Source organism: Hetaerina americana, unplaced genomic scaffold, assembly GCF_022747635.1.
Source record: "Hetaerina americana unplaced genomic scaffold, ioHetAmer1.1.p SCAF_11, whole genome shotgun sequence".
Classification (NCBI taxonomy): domain Eukaryota; kingdom Metazoa; phylum Arthropoda; class Insecta; order Odonata; family Calopterygidae; genus Hetaerina; species Hetaerina americana.
This window is the reverse complement of record NW_027286181.1, coordinates 16,087,631-16,107,996: the sequence shown is the minus strand read 5'-3', so window position 1 is coordinate 16,107,996 and position 20,366 is coordinate 16,087,631. Positions and strand designations below refer to the sequence as shown.

At 35.9% G+C, this 20,366-nt stretch overlaps 1 protein-coding gene across 1 annotated transcript in view; it reads left to right on the top strand.

Annotated features, from left to right (window-relative positions):
* Positions 1 to 10,408, top strand: part of LOC139700943 (actin-binding protein IPP-like) — a 41,618-nt gene extending 31,210 nt beyond the window's left edge. Inside the window, exons 11-14 of the mRNA XM_071599444.1 lie at positions 3,977 to 4,201; positions 5,188 to 5,450; positions 7,581 to 7,706; positions 10,296 to 10,408. Of these exons, the coding sequence (XP_071455545.1) occupies positions 3,977 to 4,201; positions 5,188 to 5,450; positions 7,581 to 7,706; positions 10,296 to 10,400 (719 nt within the window). The 3' untranslated portion in view covers positions 10,401 to 10,408. The remainder of the gene's footprint in view (positions 1 to 3,976; positions 4,202 to 5,187; positions 5,451 to 7,580; positions 7,707 to 10,295) is intronic.
* The last annotated feature ends 9,958 nt before the right edge of the window (positions 10,409 to 20,366 follow it).

The following is a 20,366-nucleotide window of genomic DNA, read 5'->3' as shown; positions in this document are numbered from 1 at the left end:
AGTTCCCGGAATAACCACCGTGTGGCGCTCCCATCGTTCCGATTTGAGTTCTGTTTTTTTTGTTAAATTGGTACATCTGTTGTTGATATTCCCTTTAAATCTTAGTGTCATAACTTGACATTTGCAAAAGTTACGGTCGGTTTTCGGTATGTCCATCAGTGCTTCCTGCGATTTTTCCATTACTTCCTCTCGGCTGCTAAAACGCGTTCCCCGTAATGGTTTTTTAACTCGATTGAACAGAAAGAAGTCACAGGGAGCCAAATCAGGTGAATTCGGTGGCTGTTGGATGGTATTTGTTGATTTTTAGTCAAAAAATTACGAATAATGATAGCACTGTGCGACGGTGCGTTATCATGGTGCAAAATCCACGAGTTTTCTGCCCACATTTCTGGTCTCTTTCGGCGAATTGCTTCACGCAAACGTCTCATAACGCCCAAATAATACTCTTTGTTTACTGTCTGGCCTTCTGGCAAAAATTCATGATGCACTACACCGTTGTAATCCATGAAAACCGTCAGCATTGCCTTCTTTTTTGACTGAAAACGACGTGGTTTTTTTGGTCTCGGCTCATTTGGTGAACGCCATTCACTTGCCTGATGTCTGGATTGCGTGTCGTACTCATAAACCCACGTCTCCTCTCCAGTAATGATCCTTTTGATGAATGTGGGATCGGATTCAGCCTCGCAAATCATGTCTTTTGCGACGTCAACACGGTCTCTTTTTTGCATGAAATTGAGGTCTTTTGGCACCAACTTTGCTGCTACACGACGGAAACCCAAATCATTAACCACAATGTCTTGGGCGGATCCATAGGCAATGTTCAAGTCCTCCGCTATTTCTCTGATGGTTAATTTGCGGTTATTGACCAACATTTCTTTTACTTTATCAATTTTTTCACCGACTTTCGATGTCGATGGTCTGCCACTGCGTTCATCATCTTCGATTGACTCACGACCACTTCTGAACCGCTCGTGCCACTGGTAAACGACCGTTTTTTTTAGAGAATCGTTGCCGAAACACTTTTCCAACATTTCCAACGTCCGTGCGCCACTAAATCCGTTTTTTACGCAAAATTTAATACAAGTTCGTTGTTGCAAATTTAAATCCATTTCTGAAATTGTAAAAAATCGCCAACACACACAGAGATAGATGTACTCTTGGCTACGTAACTTTTGCAAATGTCAAGTTATGACACTAAGATTTAAAGGGAATATCAACAACAGATGTACCAATTTAACAAAAAAAACAGAACTCAAATCGGAACGATGGGAGCGCCACGCGGTGGTTATTCCGGGAACTTTTTGATCAAGGTAGTATTATGGATATCCAGTAAACTCTCAATTATCTGCACTAATAGATGCATGATGATACACAGATAATTGAAAAACACAGATAACCTTAAATACATGGGCAAATATGGTCATGATATAAATGGATTCATTTCATATTAATCAAAATAGTTTTTATTGCCAAGAAAATGTGTTATTGAAACTAATGATCTCTCCTTTTCAATTCCATTTTGATTAATTCGAGTTTTTTTACAGTGGAAAGTACAATTTATTCCAGTTTTTCATCCATTTTTATAAGGTTAGAGTTAAAGTTTTAGGAGAATAGAACTATCATCCAATGTCTATGCTTTAAATTTTTCTTGTTTCAAATGGCAACTCAGGGATGATCTCACCAATCAATGGCCTTTGTGGCAATGGCATTAACAAAGTATCTTAAATTCCAAGAAACTGCGGGAGTAACTTTTGACGGAGTCATCCGCTAATATGCATTTCAATGCAACAATTTAAGAGTGTAAAAATCATTCACCTTGATAGGGATTGGAACCCTGATCCCTCGATGTCTGGCCGAGTGCTTTAGCCAGTTAAGCTGTCAAAGGCATCCTCTTACACTGAAATTTTGGGGGCTTTAAAGGAACAAGATTTGACAAAATGCCATGCATAACAATGTTACAGGCATTCATAGTCATCTGCAACACACCTCAGTCCACAAGGTTAAAGCCAACTTTAAACACTTAGCCTATTTTTACCTTTGACAAATTCCAAGAAACTGCGGTAGTTGCCGCAAGGGTAACTTTTAATAGAGTCATCTGCTAACATGCACTTCAATGTTACCATTTCAGTGTAAAAATTGTTAAAACCAGTAAAACTACATATTTGCTTGTCTTAAAGGAGAATATGGAATTCTCAGGGCTAATAATACAAGGAAAAAGATAACAGGAAGGTATAGATAGTAGAAAAAGATTTAAATTGAAACATTGAACAATATGAACAACTTTTGAGTTTTTGATCAAAATAAAAGCTTTAAAGAAAGCCGAGGAATTTCAAACTTGTGTTAGTAAATATATTTAAAATTTCAAAGCATTTAATTATCTGTAAGATTGTATTAAAAAAATTTGATACAATCAAATTAAAAAAAAACAACTTTTATCAAAAATGTTTAGGTGCTGGGAACAGAGGATTGAGAATCCTCACATGGATAATCGAGAGTTTACTGTATCTTTGAGTAACAGCCTGTAGGAGGTCAGTGATTGAGAAATTTATCTTTATTTTTGTCTGGAAATCACAATAAACTTTACTCTTGCAGAAATATTTTGTATCATTAATAAATATAATGAAGCATTTATAGGATAAATAGATTCATTCTATATTATGCAAAATGATGTATTCCACATGATCATGGTTTAATATTTTGGTGTATGTCTATCAAAATCATTGAGGGACTGCAGACATTTTTGAGTATCTCCATACAGTTTCTCAATGCTTCCTAATGGAAATATTTTAGGGTGGAGTCAGGATTCAGGGAATCATGCATTTGTGTAGACTAGGGTAAAGGTTTGATGGAAATTAGAGAGATATTTGGAAAATGGTAGCTGTGTTAAAACAAAATGTCTAGCCTATAGCAAAAGTAATCAAAATATCACTGTGTTGACTTCTGTTAGCCAGATTTATACCTTTATTACCTGATTTTGAAATAATTTTCTGATTTAGAATGGAATCAGGTAGGATAGATTCTTAAAACTTGTTAGGCTACGTGCAAAAAATTGTTAATGCTTTAATATTTATATGTTTTTCATTTAACATCATGAATATTTGTAATCAAAATTAGAAATACCTTCTGCTTATCCTGATGATACCCATAATCTTTATGCCTTCTGTTAAAACAATTTCAGTAATTTTCTGGAATAAATTGTTCATATCTGTGGGAGCTCAAAATTACAGGTAACCATTATGATGTCTGCAATGCAAGTATTGCTCTGTACTGTAGTAATACTCATGACAAACTTTCTGAAACTGAATTTTTTGTGTGCTGCAAAAAATGCATATCACTCGCTATTCAGAATCACTTCATTTCCCCTCCATTCACTGCTCTTGGTTTTTATCTAATTGGAATCACGAATGCTCTCTGTATTTTTTTCATTTTACGGTGAAGGCTCCTGGAAGCTTGGGTTACTTAATATTCCCATTCAAGGAAGCATCGTGAAAATATTTGTTTGAAATAGATTGAGATGTCATGTCAAAACCTGAGTTTATTCTAAGAAATTTTTCAAGGAATGACTAAATGTTTATGTAATGTCAAAGAAGGAAACTGGTGTTATTGGTAGCTATTACCTCCATTTCAGGAATAAAGATTCAGTGTAAGCAATTGAAAACTAACAACTACTCTTAAGAATTAAAAATGCATGTTTCTACCTCTTATCCCACAGGAGGCAGTAAATGCCTCTCTATGAAAGTTAAGTGTACTTTCAAAGTCTTGGCATTTATTCAAAGCATAGCATGAATTCATTTAATGATTTTCTGGGGTGTAAAAAAAAAACCTTGACTTTAAAATTTGACTTCTACTAGTTTTGCCTGTTGTTGAAGATTATTTCTTTTCCCTCTGCATAATGCCAAACAAATTATTATCATTGCTGCATTGAGAGCTTTCTAAAGTGTTAATGAGAACCAAATTCTTTTTCGCTTTGCATTAGGACGTCGCTTGGATCCAATCCGATGGATGAGGGTGAGCAGCATGGTGGTCCCACGCTGCGAATTTGGCTTGTGCACATGTGCTGGGCGATTGTATGCCATTGGTGGATGGGTTGGTTCCGATGTAGACTCCAGTGTTGAGTCCTATGACCCGATCGCTGATGAATGGCGCCTCGAGGGGAACCTACCCAAATCCTGCAGTGGAGTTGGTGCTATATCATATGAAGGTTAGTTCTGACGATGTGGGAGAAGCTGCAGATATTCTCTCTTGATGTTTCTGAGGTGATAACTGAACTGCCTCGCAAAGGGAAACCAGAGAATTGTGAGAATTACACCTGATGGGCACTTAGAATGAGATTTATGAAATCTTGGCAGGACCGAAAGACTGAAGAAAGATCTCTTTTCCCAGGGATGTCATTTTGTTCCTGCTCAAATTTTTATCAAATGGATTGACATGTTAAATTTTAGTGTATCCAGAATTTATGAGAACACCAAAAATATAAGGGAGCCAAGACCTTTCTCTCCTTGCCAGTGGTGACCATGATGGGAATTGGGGATGAGTCAATTTGGTGGGATGGAGGAATTTTGTGTGCTATAACTTTTAATGTACATTTTCAATAATAATAATCTTCATTGAACTTAGGAACATTACAAACATCATCAAAGGTGAATTTGATGACAAGAATAAAAAAATATTAATGTATAAGTAAATTATCTGATGATATATATCATGCACGATTATGTAAAGTTAGGGCATTTAATGTTACGGATTTTCAGTACTCATTCAAGTTGAAAAGAAATACTATTGGTGCAGAAAGCTTAGGAAGGACACTGTATGAAATGCTGATTCATTGTTCAATATGGAATTATAGTCAAGTTTGTAGAAATAAGGTTGTGTGTTGAAGAAATTAATTTTTGCATTGAAATTTTTTTCTATCCATGTTATAAAAGCAACTGTTCGATGAACAAGTATAGTCTCCCCTTTATATTGAAATAACCTCTGGGCTAAATCAACTGAAATGAAGCATGAAATGGATATATGTTGAAGGACATTCCAGAGAATTAAGTCTTCATCATCAGTATCCCAGAGGCCTTCGTAACAATTGTACAATATTGTTGTTCTGAGTGGCTCAGGATCATGGAGTAAAAGTAATGTGAAACTCAAAGATATTTCATGCTACATTTTGAGTAATGGTGCCATGATGTTCTTTAGGGCTCATATACGTCCTTGGAGGATGCACAAGACACAGGAGACACCTGCCATACCTCCTTTGTTTAGCACCGCCCGGATCCCGTTCGCACACTCATCAAAAGTCAAATCCATCCTGGTGTTCTGAGCCAGTACGGTTGGCTCCCATGAGGACGCCTCGATCTCAGATGGGCGTGGCCATCCTTCACGACTCTCTCTATGCAGTTGGTGGCACAAACGGAGGCAGCGATGCCCTCAGATCTGTTGAGAGGTATTCGTTTGCCGAGGTATGAATTGACTCCTTTGTTCTGTCTGCATTTGGCAATGGTGAAATTGTGATGCTATTGATGTTGGCAAACTTGCTTCTGGATTCCATATCAGATTGAGTTTATCTGTCCAATTAATTTGCCTGTGCTTGCAAAAATCTCTTTTCTTCTGTTAGATCCTGTCAGGGAAAATGTTTGTGCCTATTTCCATCTATATTTAACTGACCATTAGACAATGCAGCAAAAGCTGACCATGCCATATTTCCCAGCCGATAAGACACCCCTATTTTCAGGTTGGAATTCAGGAAAAATGCTTAGATCAGACAGAAAAGGATCAAAGAATTTTGATGTTAAAACTTAATATGAAGAAAATTGAATTGTTACATTAAAATAAGCAGATATGAATATGTCTATGTTCATTCATCTTAGGATCCCAGAAATTTGACACCACTGGGCTGAAATGCCTCTCAGCTGCCTGGTTGCAGTGTTAGGAAGCATAATTTATGAATTAAAGTTGAAATGCAATACTTGTGACAATCTTCAGATCCCATGAGGTTATGATCACATTAACTTTTTGTGCAGACTTAATTTCTGTTTTTATTTTGCTATTATGAAAATTTGGTTGTAATAAGCAACCATTTTCCATGCCTTTACGACAATCTCATACTACTTCAGGTTGAATGCCTGTAGACTCTTGAGTTTATTGGGTAAGATGCAATGAATGTATATTCTAGCAGAGGGGCGACATTCCTGTTAGCTCTTAATTAACAGGTATTAAATTCGTGACAGCATAACATGTGAGATGAAACTAAACATGCTAGATTGTATACATTTATGATTTATTTGGGATTTTTTTTAGGAAGTACTTTTAATGAAATATGAAAACTGTTAAACTCGATGGTTTCAGGCTTCACTTTGTGGAAATCCATTCTAATAAATCAAAAGAGAGATGGTACTTTTTTCCACACTTTATTTTTAAGTCAACCGGTTTCGTCGCATAGGCACCTGATGATGTCACCTATGCGAGGAAACTGGTCGACTTAAAAATAAAGTGTGGAAAAAAGTACCATCTCTCTTTTGATTTATTATAAAAACTGTTGCTTACTACTGACTTAAAATGGTGATATTATCGAAGTTTGTAATCAAAGGATCCTTTTTATATGCCTGATATGAGGAAAATACTTAAAAGGAAGTATTTAGCTGGCGAATAGGCTTAGACTAGTATGTTGAAGTTACACCCATATACTCCCAGCCTATATGATGCAGGCTGATATTAGAATACATTTTGGAGTAAACAAAGTGCATATTATGGGCCAAAAAATATGGTATTTTTATTTTAAAAAGTTACTTTTGATCAATTTTAAGCATGTCAACTTTCCTAATGTTTGATTTCTCAAACTTACAGGCTTGTCTGTGACAGGTGCTTAATATAATAAAGATGTACTAATGGTAAAAGTGTTTCATCGTTAGGAATAACACCTGGAGCCATACTAAATAGGCATCGTAGCTAACCTAATGGCTCTTTAAGTCCTTTTTTTTATTTATATCCATGGTGGATTTCTCTTTAGTATTTTGTTAATGGCTTGGCTACATTTTCATTCTTATTGAAGACTTAATATCATTTATTCTCAGAGTTTATCATTTCTGTTTTAATTACGCAGTTCCCTGGCTAATGCTGATGTTATATTTTGTTGGCCCAAGTTTAAGCAGGTGCAACTGATTTGTCATTGAGGTACCTCAAAAATTAAATTACTATCACTACCAAGTTAATGCTACGTTCAAGTGTAATATTTAATTTTTACTTATGATAAATGTATGCATGTATGTGCCACCCTGAACTGATTCTCTTTCAAGTATAAATTTGATGATTTTGGTGGAAAACCACATTTTACCATGTATAATATGGAATATAATTCAACAAATAGCAATGATAATAATTTGATGCTCTCTACAAACCAAGAATTTAGATGAGTATATATTTATTTAACCTAAGCTCTTCAATCTTCATATGATTCATCTTTCCTTCCTTGAACAGATATCAGTTGGCCCAGTTTTTTCAATGATAAGTTTCCAACACAGTTCATGATATGTATGTCACGTGAATTACAGTTAACAGTGACTATTGCTTACATGTTGACACCACCATTACAGAACAAGTGGTATGAGGTGGCCCCCTTACGTGAAGGCCGTTCCACACCTGCAGTTGTAGCCCTGGATGGAAGACTTTACGCCATTGGAGGTACAAGCTCATTCCACATGTATCATTATCAGGCTCAGGTAAGATGTAATATTGAAACTTGTTGATTGGGCATAATGTAGTGATTACAATCATGAATGGCAAAACCTCATCATTTTAATCCTGGTCAGTAGGAATTATCACATAAAAGAGCAACCGCTCAAACTAAAGTGAAGTATTTCACATACTCTTTAGCACATATAAATCTAAATAGACAGGGTTAATCAAAATGCATCTGTAATAAAATTTGGTCTAATATTGTGACTTGTGCATGCATTGCTAATTTCAGAATGTTTCTCCAAAATATAGTGTCAAATGGCTCTTCAGTTATTGCCAAGTTTTATTTATAGGTGCATTGTAAAAACATTGGAAATGTTTTTTCCATTTCCGACCAAAAAACATCATGACCTCCAAAAATAACTTCCTCAGTGCAATAGGTCAGAAGCTGTAGTAATAAAAATAAAAAGAAGAAGATGAAATATTGTCAAAAGCAATGTAAACAGAGGAAGCAACTCTGATTCCCTTGGCTTATTATGAACTGTTTTTTAATCATTTTGATGTGCCTACCCATCAATCACAATACTTATAGTAAGATTTGGTGCTGAATGTTAAATATCTTGGAGCAAGTTTTATAATAATAGCAGCGGTAGAACTATTTTCTGCTCAGGATGGTGCAGTGGCTAACATACAGGATTCCCACTGAGAGGGCCCGGGTTCAAATCCTGGAGACAATATATATTTTTCAGTGATAGCCCGGTCACTTTGTGAGGTGCTTTGTGGAGAGCACTTTGAGTGAGCACGACGTCCGTTGGATGGGACGTTAAACTGTGGACCCCTTGGTGCCTGTCAACAAGAGTATGCTAAAGCCAATGCCAGGTTTCTCTCCACCCTTCTTTTCCCATCCATTCCTGTTGGTGCAAATGACCTTAGCTGTCGGGTGCCTCCCATAAAAAAAAACTACTGAACTATTTTTCTAACCAGATATCATGGAACTTTTTCATGGAGTTTCAAAATTCACCCTACTGGATTTTTTATTATTGAGTATGTTACAGTGGAATATATTTCTGTTTTAAAGACAGTAGAGAAATACTTTAAATTATTGGCTGAGATTACTGCATAAATAATTGACTTATGTGATGATTAGAGCAAACTATGGGAAAACTGTCAAAAAAGTAAATGATATTTGTGAGTTATTAGAATGGCTTCAAGTGTCTTTATAGGCCATATAAATAATACTTTATTCATCCATTACAGTGCACTGTAATAATACTGGTAAGTGTATAGGACATGTCAAGTACAAAATTTAATAAGACTGAAAATTCCAATATATGAATACGAAAAACATGTAAAGCCCTAAGCCTTTAGTTGCATATTGCTCTTAGGTTTGTCTCATGTGATGTTTTATATTAAACATGATTGGAGCAATGAGATTTTACTGTAATACCAAGAAGTAATATAGAGCACTACGAAAGAGGAAAGACCCAAATGGATTGGGTATGACCTGTGAAAATTAATATTTATGGATTATTTTAAGGATAGCATCATGAAAATATCATGGGACATATTAGTACATAGGGAAAATTAACTAATAGAATATAAAGAGATAATATATCGATAAAAACATTGATTTATTATTTATTTCACTCGGTAGCTTGTTGTAGAGCATAAGGTCCATATTTTTTGGTCAAAGTGCAGCATTTCTAGTTCCTGGTGCAGGTTTTTAGCTCTTCAGATGTTATAGCAATGATAACTATCATTGCTGTTATAGCTGCAAATTTTGTGTAATAATTATGATTGCTGCACTGGTGGTGCAGCTATGACTGGCCTTTGGCGAAGAATCTCAAAGTAAATATTATGTATAGTGTACACTAGAGTAAAATTCTTCAAAATAGACTGACAATGACACATCAATGCTAACAGTATATCCAATAGATCTAACAAGATGCAACAACTATAGATCTAACAAACAGAACTTAGTTTATTCCATACATTGTGAATATGACTATCCCAAGATAATCTACTATCAATGTTAATGCCCAGGAAATGAAAAATGGTATTCTGCATTATTGGTTTACCATCAGTATTAATCCTGATGACTTAATGCTTATTTTGTTGGCAAAGTAAATCGGATTTCATTTATCTACAAATAAACTGAGGAAATTGTGAAAATGTAGAATCAGAACTTGGCTATTTACTGTTAATTCTCCTCAACACTCAATCCCAAATATTGTAATAAGAACCTGAAAGTTAGAAACTTAATGCTTTACCAAGCCATAATTTAATCCTTATTCAGTCTTAATTCTCTTTCTGTGGGTTAGTTCTGTTGTTCACCAATGAAGGAATGGCAAAATTACTGAAAGAATTTGATGAAGTCATTACAAATCATCCTATAAACATTCTTATCCGCACATTCATATTTTTGGCCAAACTCGTAGGAGAGTTAAAATAAAGAAGCCTTTCAGTGCAAACGCTCATGTGTTGAGGCTGGTTGATGTTGGCTTCTATAAAAAATAAATTTTTGCTTTCATTACATCTCAGCAGGGCCCTGCCATTGTATTCATGACTTTTTTGTGGTAAAGTTGTGGCATTTTCTTCACTTTAATAAATAATATTTTTCTTTTTCCACAAAGGTGTCCTTGAGAACAGTAGAGATGTATGACCCAGTGACAGACCTGTGGACTTCGATGCCCTCACTGCCTCATGCCAGGGGAGAAGCAGGAGCTGTGGTTGTCTGAGGCTGTTGTCTCTTTCAAAATAATGTCATCCAATAAGGCATCATGCTCGTAGACTTGGTCATCAAAATATAAAGTCTGCGAAAGCAGTGCATGTTAGCCTTAATGAGGCTGTTCAAGTGCATCTGCAGGTGCATCTTTTTTTCAGTAAAACTCTGTCACCTTTCCAAGAAGATATAATAAGGATCAAATATCTGGGAGAATATAATGGGTTGCCCTAAACCCTAAGTGTGTGTTGCCAAGGATTGACAATGCCTTGTCAAAATGTTTGCTCGGGGTGGGGTGGCTTAGTGTTTATTTATTTTTTTTGTAATGAATCAGACAGTGGTGTTTCACTCTAGCCTGTGTAGAAAAATAGTATTATTTTTTTGATTGGATAAAATGTACTTATTTAATTAAGTTACTTTTGATTTTTCTTGTGACCAGAATATTACCAAGGAGCATTTAAATAACTCTTTATTTAGTAGAGCGTGCTTATTTCATGAGAGGCATATGTACTGGGGAAAAAATATATTTCGATACCATGTGTAATATATATCCCACGTATATGTATGTGCAATCTCTACAGAGAATAGTTTCACCTCTCTGAAATTTTATAAAGAGCTCATTAATGAAGATGGGCCAATTTCCCTTGTCTAGTGAAAGGAGGAAAAGCAAATAAATGGTTAAATAGTTATTTATTGCTTGCCAAAAAATGCATAGAAATTACTCAAATTTCTGAAAAAAGTAAATTCATGTTTTTTATGATTTTTTTTATTTTACTCAGTTTAGAAGTTTAAATATTTTGCTAATGCATATGAAATGCATTATGTTCTTGTGGTGTCCTCTCACCTGGTTTTCGAGACTACCTTGTACCATGTGTGTATATTGTTACTGATTAAATGATCATGCCACTTAGTTAATTATAGCTAGATATAATAATTCACATGATTATGAATTGGGTGAATATTGATATACTCTCAAATTTGTCAATAAGTTGAAACTCAGTATGAAGAACTGGTTTACATTTGGTGATTGTGTGTGCTATCCCATTCATTCGTCATTCAGGACTGTTTTCTTGGTATCAGTAATGGTTTGTAAACCATTTTCTTGTTTTGTTATTATACCCAGAAACCTTCATGATAATTGGAATTTATTCTTCCAGTCTTGTTCATTAAAGTAACGTATAACCATGAACCTTATATCCACAAGTGCTCAACCAGAATTATTTGTTAAATGGCATCAAACTTGATTTAAAAAATAAGAGTCCTCTGGGATTTCATCAGCTATCCCAGAACAGAGGGGTTCAATTGCATAGCTAATTATCACATTTATGATCATCATTATGTGACCTAAATCTAAGTAGATTAACCAAAGAAATAGTTTCTTTGGCTTATTTGACTCATAAAGCACAAATCTCTCTTGCTGAGAGTCTTAGAGTTATAATGTATGTCCTTACTGTCTTGTGAGATGTCTTCATACCTCTGTTGGACCATTCAGCACTCACAGAAACGATTGAATGTTTGGGTCTTTGGGAAATATTAAGCCACCAGTTGCATCTCTAAAGGAGTGTTCTAAATTAATTAAAGTGAATGTTAGAGATAATATGACATATTTCACTTTTTCAGCTCTTTATAAATTGAGGGAGTGTTTTTATTTTTAGTGTTCCTTCAAGATCGACAATATGTCACCTTTTTTACACATAAAGGATTTTTGTTATACCCAAGTATGAAAAATATTTTCGGAAGAAACAGAACTTATGTACAATAAGTTTGCTCTAGAAATAGTAGGAGGGCAGAGACTTGCTGGCCTGCCTTTTCCAGAGTCATCAGTCCATTTTCACATTTACTTAATGGCCATAAAATAACTGACCCTTTTTAAAAAAGCCTTTGACAATGTGGTTCACGTACATATGCTAGCATATGATTTGTTATTATGTTTTCTTGTGTAAATGAGCTGCATTAAGCAGCCCAAAAATGCCCAATTGCATCGTGGACCATTTCTCTTTGAAAATTCGTAAAATAAGGTTTTATCCTTCTTGAAGAGTCAATTGCCTTAAATTTTACTAAAATTTTGGAGTGTAAAAACTAATGCAGTCCTTTATTTTGACTGTGAGAGTTAGTTTATATGTGCAAGCACTATATAATTGGTTCATAAAAGATATTTTGTAATTTGTGTGTTCATATAATACCTACCAGTTAGGAAAATTTTATATACTATAATAATTATATATTAAATATGGTTTGGTCACAAACGGTCATAAAAAGTGGTGTGAAGAAATTGATATATATACGTAAAATGTATGAATAGAACTAAAAAATTGGTTTACTTTTTGGATAATTTAGGAGTAAATGTAATCATGATTAGTGGTTCATTTTTTTACTTGTGGACTTTTTAGAAGTATATCTCCTTTTAATTCCCAGTGATAAATGTTTCATTTTGCCCTTCAAATCTCAAAATTGATGTATGCAAACATGTGCATATCTCATGTCAGAGCCTGTGAGGTGATTCCATATTGACTGGTCTCATTAATGAACCCCTAGGATGAGTCATTAAGAATTCTGTGGTCAATACTTTGCATAATGAGTATATGTGTTAGCTGTACTGGCTATGATTTCTGTGTTAAACCTGTGTGTCGATTGCATATGATTTTCAATGAACCATTATCTTGGGTTCTCTGAGTGTTTGTGCTAGAAAATTTATAGAAATGCTGAGTTTGTGGAAAATTGTAGCTTTTTCATTATGATAATTTGGTTAATTTTTTTAATATGAATGGAAGTCGTTATACCAGAAAAATTTAACAAAATTTGCAATATCCTAGGAAATTTCAATGAATCAGTTATCGATATAGTTTGTGTGGATTACATATAACTATTGAGTATATATTTATATAGATTGATTGTATTTTTTTATGATTCCTGTTTTTTATTGTATTTAATTAGAAACCTTGATGTAGCATTTTTTTCATATACTGTGCATGTAATGGTGTATTGATGTTCACTGCTCGGAAAGAAATTTTGTGTCTACTTAGGAGGAAATCTCTGTGTTTGAAACCAGTTTTCATATCCTTGTTCAACATTACAGCCTAGAATTCAAACCATGTTTCATTTATTTATAACAAAAAATATATTCATTTATAAATGATATTATCTTAAGTTTTGTGAAATTGAAAAGTGTTATTTATGAATTTTTGAAAATATAATATATACATATATCACTCTGTCGAACATTGATGAATTTTTGATGGTGACATCTCTTATCTAATTGGTTGAATGAGTAGAAAATTATGAATTACCGTATTTTTCCATCGATAACGTGCACATTATCTATACAAAAATCTTCAGAAAATCAAAAAAATGGCTTTGCGCGTTTTGAAATGAAAATTGAAAAAACCCAAACATTTACATACCTATGTACACAATAACTTCTGGAAAATTAATCCTAAGACTTCCGCGATGTCTATTTGATGAATTAATTCTTCTTTCAGGAATTTTGGTCGCGAAGGTGAGTTGATGGACGACTGTTTTGCCCCCAGTCCTGGAGGCGTCTTCAGGTTGAAGTGATTTGCGTTGCAATTTGGCCGTTATGTATAGGAGACACTGGCTGGCTGGGAGCTCTCTGATTGGCTCTCTCTTGGTGGCCAATGGGAATCAAACTTTTCCATGTGGGAGCCAGGGTGTAGCCATCCTCATGGTTGAAGTTGTTTGGATTCTTCATTATTTCAACTGTATCTCTTATCAGTTTAGGGAAATAATGCCCTTCTTTTGCCAGCACTCTTGCTTGAGCGAAATTGATCATGTGCCCTAAATCAAAGAGCACCAAAGGGCCACAGATAAAAAACAGTTCTGACTCTCGGCAATTGCCGAACTTGCATGGTCGGAACCAGGGAGTTAACTCTTCCTTATCTTCTAGCACTGGTAGTGAAATATTGCCTAAAGCTTTTTCTAATCCATATTTTACACAAGTCCTTCTGACACCCTGCCAACTTTCCAGGATCCACCGGCTTATTTCTTCATAAGACACTCTTTTAATCCTTCCTGATTCTGTGTAGTCTTTCATACCAGACATCATTCACTTTCCCCAACTAGAACGTAACTTTGATTTAAAAGATTTATTAATGGATAAATCCTGGCAGCCTCATGATTTCCTTATTCTTTCGCGAAATTGATGACTTCTAGCTTAAACATCGCCGTATATGATTTTCTTCTCCATGGGTAATTTTCTTGAGATAATTCTGAATTACAAAAGCTTAACTTAATTCTGGTTTGAAACAATCACCATGTAGGTGGCACTTTCATAGATCTTGGAGGGTGCATAGAACAGCTGAGCACCAATACTAACAAAGCGAAGGAAAGCAAACAAAATGAGAAAATTCTATTTCATTCCTTCTCTTATTTTTTTATATTTGATTTACTGAAAGTTAATTTACAAAACAAATAAAAGGGCACATGAGCCTATGTCTCGTTTCAACTTACAAATCATAGTGAAAAAGCAATAAGGCAACATATTGTGTTGGCTTGTAAATATTGTTCATTTTTTGATCCTTCGGTTGTTAGCAGTTAATTTCAATCACTGGGATCAAATCTTCTGTTTACTTGCAGTAGACATAGTCACAGGCAATTATGATTTCATTTATTCATTGGTTGTTACCATCTTTTAGTTTAGGAATTAGGATGTAGACGGATTTTTACACAATATATAAAATTTTTACATGTCTAAATATATATATATATGTATGTATGTATATATATATATAATATAAATAGTGTATATATACATAATGTACATATAATGTATATACATATATGTATAGTGTATTTTATATTTATAAAAGCTGTGTGATTTTTGGGGTACTAGATATTCCTGGGAAACCATAACCGGCATAGAGAAAGGAACTGGCCTCCCTACCCTGATGTGTGAATTTCACATGCTATTAAACAAGCTCGTAACCCTTGTGAACTGTCTTTGACCCATTCTTATGGGTAACTTGAGCTCAAAATACCTTACCATACACTATTTCATCCACATGTGGGTTTTTAATGAAAACTGCATGTTTTATATCTTGACTGGACATTATATTTCTGATCTTTTCATTGCCAACTAAGATTCTATAGTCCTTTGCTATATATTTATTGTTTTTTTCCATCACCAAGATACCAGTTGTCATTTAAGTGGATTTTTGTTTACATGTAACTGATGCTTTTCAATTATTATGAAATTTATAAAGCCACCGCATGGTAATTGCCATTGTCGTATTGACTGACTGTACTTCCCGGCCCATTGGTTACACCGGCACATTAAACACCCTAAGTTTTAAAGTTAGAATTTATGAAAAATAGGTACTTGTGTCAGACAGAAAAAAATCAGTAGTGTATTAATGTTAACTTAATCTGAAGAAAATGGAAATTTTACATTTAGTAGTCAGCAGCTACACTTACATCAGTGTTTAACTTAACTGAACTTGGCCCACGACTACTTAATAGCCGGTGATGCTATGGATTTTTTAGTCATACAAGCATACACATTTTTGCTTGAAGTAACGAGGTAAATCTCCTAAACCATTGCATTTATCTCACCACATTGGACAATATAATGGGTAATAATCCGTGTTATCACTAGCAATTGCAACACCGATATAAATTACGTAGTATATGATATACGGCCTTAGAATGATAACTAAAATTAAGTTAGCCCAAGCGGTAAGTCGTCTTTTATAGCGAAAGGAAAACCTTTTGAGACAATATCTCCTAAACTAGATCATTTTTACTCTCGAAATTTTGCGTGAATCCAAAGCACCTCTTCCTCCATCTGCAGGCCCATGCTTACCCCATGCTCATTGCCTAGTTTACGATCCAGGGCCCACTATTCATCACCAGAGCTGTCCTTTCACACCAAAAATCAGAAAGTACCTAACACCATCTCCTAAACTAGAGAATTTTTTTCTTACAATTCGGCCAAGTGTTGTGCAGAACTATCAGAGTGTTAATTTAAGAATTAGGTTTCATCAGCAAATTCACGGGAGGATCTGAACTGAGGTTAAATTAACCAATGAGGTATACACTGCTGCCATAGATGGATTTTACGACAATTTAAAACAATGCTCATGACACTGGTCTCAAAACATTTTCAAGGTTTAACTTTACTGACTTGTCACTTAGTTACCGCGTCAACAAAGGTTACTGATCCGCATTGCAGATCGACATGAATAAGTATATCGCCAATACCTCACGACCTTAAACTTCGGTAATTTATTACCAATGCAGATAATTTTTCCTTGACATAACGGTATTTTGAATTTTTACCGAGGATCGTCATCTTATGAATATTAAATCCCTGGCAAAATATTCCGTCCGATACTATCTGATTCCTGTTAAATAAACTATTGCTAGCACTGAACCTCACTTCATTTAAAGCTACATAATTCGGCAAAGAATACTTATTTGACCTACATGCTGACCTACACTTTAATCTAAAAATGCCCTGCAGTGCTCGAATATCCTACCCACTGCGTAGGGCCTCAGACGTCTGAGGGCGTAGGGCTAGACAGGACCTGGCGACCTCAGACGTTAAGTAAACACCAGAACGGTTCAGGGGGTTCCTACACGATTGAATCGTCGGTTGAAGGTCGACGAAGGAATCTCCGATATGCCTGCAGAAAGCACGCCACCTCTGATTGATGCCTTCCGCTCGGCTCCAAACCAAAGCCCAACGATCAATCCTCGGGACAACGCTGCCGATTGAGAGCATCAAATCAACCTCCTCGACCCCACCCACCCGCTTCACTTCCGAGTTTAATTCCCTGAAGGAATTCAGAATATCTTCATACCCACGGTCGACGGCATCGTTGATGCCAACATGAGCTACGACCCACAGCCTGGAACAGGGGCGGAGGTAGGGGCTGCAGATACCGCTGGGCCATCCTCCGATGGCACCTGATACCTCTTGGAGACGGCGACGAGGCTTGCCTTCGCATATCCCCTCCCTTGACGCAGCGTTAACTTTCCCCCGCCGCTGCTCAAGACAACCTCCAAATCCTCCGGTTTCTGGAATGGCACCTCTCCCCCATCAAAGGATCGGACTCTGGGCGGCCTCTCTATCACTCCGCCGCATGTTGCGTTTGGACGAATCCGTGCGGTTCCATTGGCGTGACGAGTATTCGCAACTCCTCCTAAAGTCAGGCAGAGTCAAATCATTTTGTGTGAAGTTAATACTAATAAGAATATTTTAGGGTTTCATTAAAGTTTTCTAACCTCATTTACGTCTTTCTTCGGAATAGAAGTGTCCCTCTTTCGCTAGGGTAAACTGGGATATAACAACTGATTTTGCTGTACAATTGGCACACTCTCTTAGGTGACGGGAAGAAGATGAGTTAAGCAAGAGTTTGAGATTGAAAAGAAAATTTAAAATCGACGAAAATGCAACCAAATTAACAAAAGCAAATCGTGGTCACTGACCTGCTTAACTAACAAAAAGAAATCCACTAGCTATTTAAGATAATAATTCAAGCCACGACAGGTGACTAATGATGGCTTGCCTGTTGAATTAATGATACTTATAAATTGATATTGACAACATTTGCAAGAATTTGAAAATAGTTATGTGCTGCTCTGAGATTTTATTTCCGATCAACAGTAACCCGAGCCTTTAATCGTTCTCTTTTTATGTTCCGTTTATGTCTTAATGAGTCAAACAAGTGAGTAATGTAGAGGCTTTGAAGTTTAAATTTAGTAATACTGGAGTTATTTCAAAGGGTTTTATTTCTCTTTTTTCCACTATTCCTCCTTTTCGAGAATTAGCTCAGTAGTAGGTCATCAGATTAGATATATTATTCTCTAGAAAATTCTTAAATTCAGCCTGCTGATATTCCTTTCTTGTCAATTCAGTTAATGCGTCTCAATTCCATTTCCCAACCCGCCTACTTTGCCTTTTCTTTTTGAATCGGTCGCTGCACTTCATAACAACTAAATTGTGATGAGTCCGCATCCACTCTCGGGAACCTGAGCAAATTGATCACGCTGTTCCTAAATCTTTGTCTAACCACAATATAATCTAACTGATACCTTTCAGAGTAACCAAGTATTTTACATGTATAACCCCTGTCTCATGCAGAATTCAATTGCTTTCTCCCCGTGGTCATTCCACCTACCTTAACCGTAATAGCCTACCTCATAAGCATTTTTTCCTTCGCCTACTATCGCATCCTTATCCGCCATCACTATTAAATGCTTCCCTCCTGGAGCATCCGCGATTATATCCTCTAACTGATCTTATACCCTATCGACTTCTTCCTCCTTATGATTGCTTGGTGTCATATACCTGAGCAATGACCGAGTTCGTCGGTTGTGCTTTTAATTTACCTGGGTAAAATTTTATCCGTTGCTTGCTCTTTGTTGACTACCTTTTTATTCAATATTATGGCAACCTATATGGCTATAAATTAATCTGTTACTATTACTACAGTAATCCCCGCTATCCTCCCATCTCACCTCGCAAGTGCGTTGTCATAAATCATAGAAATGGAATGCGTAGACTCGATTAAATACCTAGGCGTTACCCTCACTCACGACCCCTCCTGGGTGGAACACATACGGAGAATATGTGGACAAGCTAACAAAATATTAGCATTTATTAGAAAATTTCTAGGTAAATGTGATGAAAAGGTCAAAGAGAAACGCTATTTTTCGCTGGTTCGGCCTCATTTAGAATATGCTGCAAGTATATGGGATCCTCACGAAGCTGGATTAATTGCCAAATTGGATCGCGTACAGTGTAGAGGAATTATATATGTAAAACGTTTTTATGATAAACTTAGTAGCGTTTCCAAAATATTAGAGGAGCTAGGCTGAGAATCACTCACGGAGCGAAGATTAAACTACAGATTAAATCTCTTGCATGAATTGGAAGGACGTCTCTTTAGCAGTGATGTGGAAATGTATTATTACACCCATCGGACTACGGTAGGAGAGATCATGTCAGTGAAATTATAAAGATCAAGTGTAGAATAGATGTATTAAAGATGCATTTTTGTCCACGACGAAAAGGGATCATAATAACATTGTCCGACTGCAGTGCCATTTCTTCGTCAATACTAGCATTCAGGTTGACGTAATTCTTGCTCCCTGGCTTGAAAAGTATGCGCCGAGGGTCTTCAAGATGACTGGGCGCCTCTTCGGTAAAAAAATCACGACTTTAATGATAAAACAAAGTATTTCCTCCGCTACAGAATAAATTTAGTCCTCCTCGATAAATTAAAAGGTACGAGAGGGACCTTAACACTATAAAATATTAAATGAGATAAAATGTTTTGAATTAAAAAGTATATTAATAAATTGATGTAATTACCAAAGGTCATCAACCATCTCTAGTTAAGGAAACAGTGCATTGTTATCGAGGAAGTAAAGATTTTATATTTGGATATACTTAGATATTTGGATTAAATATACCGGCATAACTAAACATGGAAATAAGCCTACAATGCCTAATTGAACCTCTCACCGGAAGGGAATGGCTTCAACGGCCAAATTTACTGAAGAATTCCGATGGAAATGGCAACCATAAATATGCGGTTATCTCAAAGCCCTTCGGGGCAACCTAAATGTTGATCGCAGATGCATTGTGTTATGGCGCCGAGACATACATACTCCTCGCCTAGTTTTAAGTACCAGTTTCACCGAAAATGACTAGCAATATTCTGACCTCAACTCTACCGCTTTTGTTACGACAAAACGTGTCACGCTGAACCACTGTCGATCCGAATTTTCGATTAACAAGCGATAATTAATTGTATTCATTGTTTCCATATATTCTAGTCCCCTGGACAAATGGCATGTAACAGCATAATGGTCTCCATGTTCTCACATCCAGACCAGTATGCTCTCACTTGCACTTGTATAATACACTGTGGATTCTGATTTTGATTGCATTGCAATGGGCAAAGTGCGATTTTTTAAATTCCGTTCTTCGTATCATGCATTGTAATATTCAGAAATG